At 33.6% G+C, this 12490-nt stretch overlaps 1 protein-coding gene across 1 annotated transcript in view; it reads right to left on the bottom strand.

Annotated features, from left to right (window-relative positions):
- LOC107625615 (BEL1-like homeodomain protein 9) overlaps positions 1 to 2527 on the bottom strand; it is a 6323-nt gene extending 3796 nt beyond the window's left edge. The window contains exon 1 of the mRNA XM_016328300.2: positions 788 to 2527. Within this exon, the coding sequence (XP_016183786.1) occupies positions 788 to 1978 (1191 nt within the window). The 5' untranslated portion in view covers positions 1979 to 2527. The remainder of the gene's footprint in view (positions 1 to 787) is intronic.

The following is a 12490-nucleotide window of genomic DNA, read 5'->3' as shown; positions in this document are numbered from 1 at the left end:
AGGTAAACTAGAATCATAGTCAAATCATATCATATTAAACTCGGTTTGAGGATTTAAAACTTGTAAAGTAGTAAAAAATTGAGTTAACTCAAGAAATATGTGTAATAATAAACTTGCTTGTACTAGTTTATGTACTAGCAAACCTAACTAACCTTCCACTTGGAAGGAATCATTAAACAAGCATTAATCAACATGAGCACATAATATAACTTTCAAAAAAGAAGAAAAGAATATATTAATTTTTTTTTTTAAAAAAAAAGAGAGAGATAAAAGGAGAACATGCAAATTTGGTAAAGAAACCCATTTTCCTTCTGGACAAAAACTGATCTAAAACAGAAAATGCAAGTGGACAAAGTGACAAAAAATTTTTTACAATAAACATGAACTCAGATATGAAGTTGACAAGAGAATGAAACCCCATTTCACCAATTATTTCAAATGACAGTGACACAAATCAGAGGGAAAAAATAAAATAATTTTTTTTAAAAAAAATATATCCTTATTTACAAAATTGAATTGTGTCTATAAAAACTTTACTCAATTTAAGCATTGAAAAAAAAAAGTTGGACTGTGATAACAAAACCACATCAAAATCAAAATCAAATATAATATAATAGAGAAGTAGGTGTTATTAATTACCATACACAAGTATATATCCAAATACAAAAATCAGCCTCCTCCATATATTTATATGTTTAACTTGTTTTTAATATATATTTTTTAATTAAAATTTTCTATGAATAATTGATCCAAATAACATTAGTCAAGAATTTTGAAATCAACAAACCTCATCAAGCATGGTTAAGAGCCTTGACTTCTTGCGACTCTCAACAGCAGCAGCAGCATGCTGATCTGCAAGCAATAGAGGATCTTCATGATGAGAATGATTCAAGCACTCCATTAATGGCGTAGTAGTACTAGCAGCAGTAGGAGGAGGTTCCATTAACGAAGCATCAGCAACAATGATCTTATCTTCAGCACCAACAACACCAACACCAACATCACATAACTCCTCTAACAATTGCTGTGCTGGTTTCAAGAACCTCGATCCCTTCAACACCGAAGCGTAACCCGTAAATGGACCCATCATTTGTGGTACCACCATTACCGACGAACAGCTTCTAGAAACTTCGTTCGAAGTACCAGAACCCCCACCACTACTGTTAACCACCAACCCCGGAATCACACCACCACCACCACCGCAAATCATAGCCCCATACCGCTGAAGATTCAGTTCTAGAGGAAGATTATTGCCGTTATTGTTGCTGTTATGATTGTTATTGTTACTACCATGGTTATGGTTGTGGGAAGAGAGAGATAGAGATAATGGTTCAGGCTTGAACACCATGATTTCACCGCCTCCGCCGCTGCCACCACCACCACCGTAACCGCCATGGTTATCGAAATCTCTGAGATTCTGTGGCTGGTAGAGAAACAACGGATTATTGTTGTTGTTGTTGTTGTTGTTGTTTCCAAAAACGTGAATTGACGGGTTATTCAAATGCAAAGTAGAAGAAGATTGTGGATCCATGTAAGCATGGTGATGGGAAAGGGAAACGGAAGAGGAGTTAGAAGAAGGAGAAGAAGATGAAGAAGAAGAACCGTTGTTGATGGCGGTTACTACACCAAACCCCATCATCATCAAACCAGAACGTTGTTGTTCTTCCTGCTTCACTGCAGAAGAAGAGGCGAATAAGTTGGTGGTGTTGTTGGGTTTAGAAGGTTCGTTGTTGAGGTGGAAATTACCGTGATGACCTTGTTGTGTTGCTGCTGCACAGGTTAATAAATCGGAGGGAATGAATGAAGAAGGGTCGTACCAAGAAGTAGAAGTAGTAGTAGTAGGAGGAGTGGAAGAAGATTCTAGTAGTGTTGTTGTTTGTTGATGGTGGTGTTGTTGGTTGTGAGCCACAACTACTCTAAGCTTATCTCTTCTGCTTTGTTGTGGGACATGGTAACCCTCAAAACCCTCCTCAGCCATAAAAGGGTAAAAATAGAAAACAAAATTCAAAAGTAACCAAAAGATAAAAGATAAAAAAATGAAAGCTTTTCTTTTCAGAAGTAGTAGCTAGCTAGCAGCAGCAACAAGTAGATGATGATGATGATGATGATGAAGAAGAAGAAGAAACGATGGGATTATTCAATGACATGGAGAGAATAAAAGAGCATGTAGTAGTGTAGTAGTAGTAGTAGTAAGCAAGAGAGAGCAAGTGATGTATGTTATTGCAAGAAGAAGCAAAAGATTAGATAGATAGAAAGAGAAAGAGAGAGAGAGAGATACGTGAATTGATGATGATGATGATGAATAATAATTGATTTGAGAATAATAAATAAAAAAAATAAAAGGGGTGATTTGTGAAGTAAGTGTATAGGAGCTATATGGTATGGGGTTCTGGGTCTATGAGTGTTGGTGTGTCTTTCATTTTGTGTGGCGCAGAGAGATTCTCTCTTTGTTCAAAGTGCGAACTCCCAAAGAAGGGATATGGAAGAGGGTGTTATTGTTGATGAATGATGAATGATGTTGTTCTTGTTGGGGATAGCAACGCCTACTGCTACTACTGCATAGGGTTTCGAGAGAAACCGGATGAACACCGGCTATTTCCGGTAATAGTAAGAGTAAAGAGTGCTAGTGTGTGTGTGAGAGTAACATTTGTGCTGCTTTCTTTTCTTTCTGTGTTGGGTTGTTTCAGATATTTCTGACAAACGGGGTTCCTCTCTTTTGTCGTTTTCTCAATACACTTGCTTTATCTCCTCTTTATATTATTCACTATTCTAGTAAGACATTACAAATAACTATTTTCAATTTGTCCGATCAAAAACACGCATCGAGTTAGTTTATTTCTTAAAAATTTTAACGTCTTAATAATTTCATTTCTAAAATTCGACTTGGTTTTCTCTTTTAATTAATTTTCTGTTAATGGTGTCGCATGCATGTTTATATAACTGTTAGAGGAATATTAGATATATATATCAGAATTTATTATTTTTTAAATCGTTATGACCTAGAACGATTTAATAGGAAATGCTAATGAATCATATACTAGAACGATTTATTGAATTTTAAATCTATTATAAATTAAATCATCCTTAACTAAGACGATTTAGCATGGCATAAGAAGCATGAGTAGTGTGTTCTTGGATCAATTTATTAGAGGATTAAGACCTATATAAATCGCTTTAGGTTCATGTCCATATAAAACCTTGGGACTAACGATTTACTAGTAAGACTGTAGTTAAATCGTTTTTGGCTAGGGTGATTTAATGTTTGGTTTATCTATATAAATTGATTTGAGCCACAACGATTGTGATTGAGAGGTTACAAAATCGGTTCCAGTTAATTTACCATTTTATTTACATTTTAATTATTGTTGAGAGAGTTCAGAAATACAAATACTAAAAAAGTACTCGAAATAAATGATATAATTATTTCTATTGATTAGATATTTAGATGACATTATTCATATTTGCTAAACATATAAATAAAAAAGATTGTGTATTAAAAATTTTGTTGATTATTAGATTAGAAGTATATTTTTTACTATAGTTTTAGAATGATTCTGATCATGTTGGTATAGTTAATTTCTATAGATAAGGCTAAATTAAAATATATAGTATATATATTATATATGGTTTAATTTGATAATGTTATTGATAAGATTAGAGTTGTTATATATAAGGTTAGATTTGTTGTAACAACACCTTTTAGAAAAAAAATTAAATTTGAAATTTGAAAATTAATTAGGAGATAAGTTTAGAATTTTAAATTTATGGATAGGAATCTAGTAACCACCCTCCGTTTGAAATTTAAAATATTCCAACCACCCTATTTCCAAAAGTATATAAATAGGGAACACCCATAGGTAGAAAATCACTCCTCTCAAATACTAATCCTCTCTCTTTTCTCTCTACAAAGAAATAATATTCTGTGTGTGTAAACACAAGAGGCAAACTCGAAGAAGCGTGGGCCTTATGTTATGGGCTTTAGGGTTTTCTTTGTTTTAACCTAAGAGGTTATAAATACCTCCTTAGCTATTATAGTCGTAGAATAGAATTTTTAGAGGTTTCAAAACCCCTTTTTGGTTTCGTGATGAAACCATGGTGTGGACAATTGAGGTTGAGGAGTCCCTCTCTTGTTACATCGGGGAATTGAATAGAAGGTTGAGGAGTCCCTTCGATTCAATTTCCAAACTATGTCGTTGACAAGTTAGGTTGAGGAGTCCCTTTCTTGTTGCGTCAAGAAATTGGGTAGAAAGTAGAGTGATTCTCTTTGTACTCAATTTCAACTTATCTTTTTTGTTCCTATTTTAATTTCAATGTATCTTTTTATTCAGTTTGAATTCTTATTTTCTTATTTATCTTTTATTTCCGTATCATTTTGGAAATTGATTCGAAGGGACTCCTCAACCTTCTAACCAATTCCCCGATGCAACAAGAGAGGGACTCCTCAACCTCAATTGTCCACACCATGGTTTCATCACGAAACCAAAAAGGGGTTTTGAAACCTCTAAATCATTCTATGCTACGACTGCAATAGCTAAGGAGGTATTTATAACCTCTTATTAGGTTAAAACAAAGAAAACCCTAAAGCCCATAAACATAAGGCCCAATCTAGTAATTAAATAAACAAAATCAAAATACATTAAATAAAATATTCTAAAAATATAAACTAAAATATCTTCTAAATAACTCTTGAACTCTTCATATCACGAACATTTGAAGCACGTATCATTAGGAAAAGGAGTAGGGAATTATGCCTTTCTCACTTTATGTTGGCATGTAGTATGCTCTAGTTATTTTTCTTCCATCCATACATGGTTACTATCTTTCATGTGTCTCATGACATTAAGTACCTTTTTCTCATCCCTTATCCATATTGACCATGTCTATCTATTTTTGTCATTCATAATCTCTTGATTCATGAGTACATATCTTTCTACCATGTTTTATTTAATTATTAATATATCCTAATTTTATTCAGTGCATTTACATGACTTTTCATATCATTATATCATCAATGTTCCTTTAATGTTGAGAGTACATACCTTTCTACCATGTTTTATTTAATTATTTAGGGTATCCTAATTTTATCTGGTGCATTTACATGACTTTTCATATCATTATATCATCAATGTTCCTTTAATGTTGAGAGTACATACCTTTCTACCATATTTTATTTAATTATTTAATATACCCTAATTCTACCATGTGCATTTACATGACTTTTCATATCATTATATCATCAATGTTCCTTTAATGTTGAAAGTACATACCTTTCTACTATGTTTTACTTAATTATTTAATATACCCTAATTCTACCATGTGCATTTACATGACTTTTCATATAATTATATCATTAATGTTCCTTTAATGTTGAGAGTACATACCTTTCTACCATGTTTCATTTAATTATTTAGTATATCCTAATTTTATCCATCTTCATGCATGAATGCTTCTTGTATGACCCTCTTTTATGTATGCTTAAACAAACCTTGATTGTAAATTGAACTGAGGGAATGATCATTCGATAAGGGAAGGTGACCCCCAAAGACAAGATATCGAGATGATCCCTCGGTAAGGGAGGGTGATCGATAGAGATGATCCTTCGGTAAGGGAAGGTGATCGCCAAAACATTCGAGATAAGAACCTTCGATAAAGGGAAGGGGACTCTCTTTTTATACCGGTTTGAACTCAATACCTTCCATGAAAGTTATAAGTTAAGAAAGGAGAAAGTATAAATGAAAGTTTTATTTTTATGTTTTTTTTAAAGATTTATTTATGATTATGTTGATGTTACATAAAGATGTTATCCTTCTATTTTTTTATGCTCTTTTCTTTTTACCTATATATTTTACGCTTTACGAGATGTTCATATTACATGACATATCATACGCCCCTTTTAAAAATCTCGCACGTGGGCTGGAGATGAATATGGAGGTGTTGCATAGCACTCCTACTGAGATGTTAGGTTCTCATTCCTTTTCTTTTCCCATACTGTCTCCAGAGGAACATGGCACAGCGGATAGAGACGACGCAGTGCCCTCGAAGGTAACTTATGAGTATGACCCCTCGAAGCACGCGTGGGTAGTTGCGACCACTACTACCATGCTCCAAACTATCTACTTAGGTCGAGAGTTCGTGGAAGAAGAACCCCAGCTGCCCGTCGTAACCTTCCTAGATAGGAACGCTTCAGCATCTAGGAAGCGGTCATCTAAGGTGATACACCTCGAGTCAGATTCCGAGACCGAGGGAGAAGAGTCCGACAACCCTGGCCAGGAGGAAGACACCATGGAGGAGGATCCAGAGGAGGAGTTGAACCCTTGCGGAAGTCCAAAGGTGGAATACGTGCGCTATTTCTCCACTTCGGCACCCCGTCGAGTTTTGGTTCATCCCACACAACGGAATTGGATCTTCACTGCGCGAAAAGGTGTTGGAGGAAGACCCCTGGTATCTCGATTCGTGAATAACTGAAGGGTCCTGATCAAGGATAGGATAGGATACAAGTATGAGAGCCTCTTCGACGAGATTAGTTAGGACGTAATTAGTTTCTTTTCTTGTTATTATTTCACATTTATTTAATTCCAACGTTTTGAATAAATGTGAAATAATATCTTAACCATGAGTACGGTTCAAAATAAAATACTTAGAGAAAATTATAACAAGAAAAGAAACTAATTACGTCCTAACTAATCTCGTCGAAGAGGCTCCCATACTTGTATCCTATCCTATCCTTGATCAGGACTCTTCAGTTATTCACGAATCGAGGTACCAGGGGTCTTCTTCCAACACCTTTTCGCGCAGTGAAGATCCGGTTCCGTTGTGTGGGATGAACCAAAACTCGACGGGGTGTCGAAGTAGGGAAATAGGGCACGTATTCCACCTTTGGACTTCCGTAAGGGTTCAACTCCTCCTCTGGATCCTCCTCCATGGTGTCTTCCTCCTGGTCAGGGTTGTCGGACTCTTCTCCCTCGGTCTCGGAATATGACTCGAGGTGTATCACCTTAGATGACCGCTTCCTAGATGCTGAAGCGTTCCTATTTAGGAAGGTTACGACGGGCAACTGGGGTTCTTCTTCCACGAACTCTCGACCTAAGTAGATAGGTTGGAGCACGGTAGTAGTGGTCGCAACTACCCACGCGTGCTTCGAGGGGTCATACTCAGAAGTTACCTTCGGGGGCACTGCATCGTCTCTATCCGCTGTGCCATGTTCCTCTGGAGACAGTATGGGAAAAGAAAAGGAATGAGAATCTAACGTCTCAGTAGGAGTGCTATGCAACACCTCCATATCCATCTCTAGCCCACGTGCGGGGTTTTTAAAAAGGGCATATGATATGGCATGTAATATGAACCTCTCGTAAAGCGTAAAATATATAGGTAAAAAGGAAAGAGCATAAAAAATTAGAAGGATAACATCTTTATGTAACATCAACATAATCATAAATAAATCTTTAAAAAAAACATAAAAATAAAACATTCATTTATACTTTCTCCTTTCTTAACGTATAACTTTCATGGAAGGTATTGAACTCAAACCGGTATAAAAAGAGAGTCCCCTTCCCGTACCAAGGTTCTTATCTCGAATGTTTTGGCGATCACCTTCCTTTACCGAAAGATCATCTCGATCGATCACTCTCCCTTACCGAAGGATCATCTCGATATCTTGTCTTTGGGGTCACCTTCCCTTACCGAAAGATCATTCTCTCAATTCAATTTACAATCAAGGTTTGTTTAAGCATACATAAAAAGAGGGTCATACAAGAAGCATTCATGCATGAAGATGGATAAAATTAGGATATACTAAATAATTAAATGAAACATGGTAGAAAGATATGTACTCTCAACATTAAAGAAACATTAATGATATAATGATATGAAAAGTCATGTAAATGCACATGGTAGAATTAGGGTATATTAAATAATTAAATAAAACATGGTAGAAATATATGTACTTTCAACATTAAAAGAACATTGATGATATAATGATATGAAAAGTCATGTAAATGCACATGGTAGAATTAGGGTATATTAAATAATTAAATAAAATATGGTAGAAAGGTATGTACTATCAACATTAAAGGAACATTGATGATATAATGATATGAAAAGTCATGTAAATGCACCAGATAAAATTAGGATACCCTAAATAATTAAATAAAATATGGTAGAAAGGTATGTACTCTCAATATTAAAGGAACATTGATGATATAATGATATGAAAAGTCATGTAAATGCACCGGATAAAATTAGGATATACTAAATAATTAAATAAAACATGGTAGAAAGGTATGTACTCATGAATCAAGAGATTATGAATGACAAAAATAGATAGACATGGTCAATATGGATAAGGGATGAGAAAAAGGTACTTAATGCCATGAGACACATGAAAGATAGTAACCATGCATGGATGGAAGAAAAATAACTAGAGCATACTACGTGCCAACATAAAGTGAGAAAGGCATAATTCCCTACTCATTTTCCTAACGCTTCTTCGAGCTTGCCTCTTGTGTTTGCACACAGAATATTATTTTCTTGTAGAGAGAGAAGGGAGATGATTAGTATTTGAGAGGAGTGATTTTCTACCTATGGGTGCTCCCCTATTTATATAGATTTGGGGATAGGGTGGTTGGGATATTTTAAATTTCAAATGGAGGGTGGTTACTAGGTTCCTATCCATAAATTCAAAATTCTAAGCTTATCTCCTAATTGATTTTCAAATTTCGAATTTAATTTTGTTTCTAGAAGGGGTAGTTGTTACATTTGTCATAGATAAAAGTAGGTTTGATTATTCTGTTGGTCCCTATAGTTTCGCGAAATTTTCAATTAGGTCTCTATACTTTTTTTTCCTTTTAATTGGATCCCTATACGTTAATTTTTTTTTTCAATTTAGTCCTTGTCGTGACAAAATCGTTTGAGATAACGGAATATTCTGTTCAAAAATAGAATATTCTCCTAATTAGATTAGAATTACTAATTAAATTCACCCCATCTTTTTAAAATACCAAAACTAACCCTTAACATTTTGTCCCAAAAATGAAGAACCCTAGCGTCTGCTCTGCTATGCTTCGCGTTGGTGGTGTGTCACTTCCGTCGCGTTCCCTCACCGTGGATCGTCGCGCCGCGCATCGCGTCACTGCACCACGCCTCGCCTGACCGCAGCTCACCTTGCTGCTCTGCTCTTCGGGTGTCGATCCTGATGGTAGAATCTTCAAGAAACGCCCTATTCTAATCTCTGGTTCAGTGGGGAGCTATGGAGCTTATTTGGCTGATGGGTCATATGAGATCTTCAAAGGACTAATATCAAGTATTTAAGAATTAGCTATGATTGCTCTTTACTTGTGGTGTTTGTTATATTTTCTTATCTCTTCTGTAGCCAGATAATTGATCAACATAGTTAATGATATTTTAGATATGATGATATTTCAACCTTTCTTCTTCATCTTAGTGTCCCATTTTAATCTCTTTGTTTTTGAGGAAGAATTGATTGACTGAGATTGGGAATAAGGAAAAGCTGAATATTTTAGGAGTGTTCTATTCGTATTGTGTTGTTTTTTTTTTTTCAATTTTTTTAGTTGTTTTCAGTTCCTGTCTCTCAAGCTGTGAATTCTTAAGTTGTGTGAATTTGCAGTTCAATTTCAGTTTTGCTTAATTGTTTGCAACTTCTGTTTGTTTCTCAAATTATATTCTAAATTTATATTCTAAATTTTGTTGATGGCTATGATCCGTAGATTCTTCAAAATTAAGGATGTATTGTATTGCACTTGTATCTTTCAAAGAGTATTTGAGCCAAGAAAATTGGAGTTCTTGGGTTTGACCGATAGTGAGCAGAATGTCATGAATGGGGTAAGTTTTCTTCTCTCTTTTACCTGATTATGAATCAAAGCTTTGTAGCTCTAATTGCATGTAACATAGCTGCTTAGAAGGGCTAATAGTTGGATTAATTTCTGCTTTGTAAATTTAGTTTCTTGACGTTTTTTGTGCTTGGAAGAATACGTTTATACACGAGAAGTGGCAACTGAAGCCTAAGGATTTTGCATTCTTAGGTGGTAAGGTCCTAAATCTTTAGATAACCGTTGAACAAAATTGTGGTTAGCCATTGATTTGAAGTCCTATCTCTAGTCTTATGCTTGTGTTTGGGAGATTGATAAACTTAGAAAGGTATTGATTTCAAGCTTTGTTCTGCTTTTGACATAATCTGTAGTTGTGAATATGCAAATTACCTTAAAAATTTAATACTAGAGTATGTTTGGTTGGAGGATAAAAATGGGTTGAAAATTTTCAAGATGATCTGAAGAACTATAATTACTCTAATCCTAAATGTGGCATTAATACACTATTTTCAATTAAGATTTAAATATTTCTTGTTTAGTTCAAAAATATGTTCTCTGTCTTTGTTTCAAAATGCTTTGGTGTTGGTTTGTGATTGTAGGTGGTCCAAAAGCAGCATGTGCTGGTTGTGCGCTGGTTGTGCTGGCTTTGCGGCATTCTCAGTCGTTATAGAGAAGTTCTTAGATAGGCATGAGTAGCTACCTATTGAATTGAAGTCACCCAATTTTGCATTCATTAGGCATAGCATGAATTTTCATAGTGATAATCTTTTGCCCATTTGCTAAAGGGTGCACATAAAATTGTAGTATTTTATTTTACATCGATTATTGCTTATTTATATACAATTTCAATTGGTGGATGCATTTCTCCAATTCTAAACTAGATGTAAGTATGCTCTTAAGTATTAATGTAAAGTTTATTATGCTGTCATTACTTGGATAATAACTACATTAAAATGTTTTCTTAATCAACTGGAAAACATATCATTGATATGCTATGTCCACTCTGCAATTATTTCTTAATTTAGCTCTTCTAGTATATTTTTACATGCAGTAATATACATTTGGTTGTATTTAATGTTAATTTTAGGGTTATTTTTTTGTCGATAGTGAAGATGCTTTTCATTCAGCTTATGAAAATGTACATAGGTATGTTGATTTCTATGCTAGTTCAGAGAGTGGAAGACTACAACATAAGAACTGATTTTCAGATTTTAAATTTCAATAACACAAATAACATAGTCTTGTAGTTTTTTATTGTGTACCATGATATGCTAAAGACACAAATTATATTCTATGAATTCACACAAATGTAAAATGTTACATTATCATAATGAATACTTGAAGGATGAAAACTAAATTTTATATATACTTATTACTACTATTTCTATTTCATTTTATCCATTCTTTTTTTTAGGTTCTTAAGATAAGGTATTTTGAAAATAAAAAAAAGAAGAAGGTATTTTTGGTACAATTTGTATATAAATAAGCAAAAGAATGATAGTGACAAAATAAAAGGGATTATAGGAATATCTTTCATTGAATATTTATAGTTTCACCGAATTTTTAATTAAGTCTTTATATTTTTTTTCTTTTCAATTAGGTCCCTAAAGGTATAAAAGTAATTTCAAAATTTACTAACATTTTTTGATGTTTAACGTTAATAGGAACTAAATTGAAAAAAAAAATAACGTATAGGGACCCAATTAAAAGAAAAAAAATATAGGAACCTAATTGAAAATTTTGCGAAACTATAGGGACCAACAGAGTAATTAAACCATAAAAGTATATTTGTTGAGAAAGCAAAAGAATCACAGAAAAAATATCAAAATAAAAACTAGTAACACCATGAGTTTGAGATCGCTAAAGATCTACATGAGACATAATTGATATAGTGAGAGGCCAAATCAGGATACAAAATTATTAATATAATAAGACTAAGAGTGAAAGACTGAGATGAGTAAAATTTCAGAAGATAGACAAGTGATAGACAAAAATTTGGAAGAGTGAGAGGTTGAGATCTGAGAGGATAGGAGAGTGAGAAGTTGTGATAAGAGAGGTAGGTTGTGAATGATGATTTAATGGTCATTGTGATTTTTGTGAAAGAAGAAAAAAAATGAAAATTGGAGACGAACATATGATAAATGAGCAAAACATAATTTTAACTTTAATATTTTTATAATATACATTATATATAGTTTAGTTGTTGATAAAGTTATTGATAAAACTAGAATTGCTATATATAAGGCTAGATTCGCCATAGATAAAAGTATATTTGTTGAGAAAAGCAAAAGAACTACAAAAAAAATACTAAAATAAAAATTAGTAATATTGTGAGTTTGAGATCGCTAAAGATTTAGATGAGACATAATTGATATAGTGAGAGATCAAAATAAAGTACAAAATGATTGATATAATAGTAAGACTAAGAGTAAAAGATTGAGATGAGTGAAATTTGAGAGGGTAAAAAAGTAAGAGATAGAGATTTGGAAGAGTGAAAGGTTGAGATTTGAGAGGGTGGGAGAGTGAGAAATTGTGACATGAAAGATATGTTATGAATGATGATTTGATGGTGATTGTGATTTTTGTGAAAGAAAAAAGAGAGTAAAAATTGGAGACGAACATATGATAAATGAGCAAAACATAATTTTAACTTTAATATTTTTATA

Source organism: Arachis ipaensis, chromosome B02 (genome assembly GCF_000816755.2).
Source record: "Arachis ipaensis cultivar K30076 chromosome B02, Araip1.1, whole genome shotgun sequence".
NCBI classification, from domain to species: Eukaryota; Viridiplantae; Streptophyta; class Magnoliopsida; order Fabales; family Fabaceae; genus Arachis; species Arachis ipaensis.
This window is presented reverse-complemented; position numbering and strand designations above follow the sequence as displayed.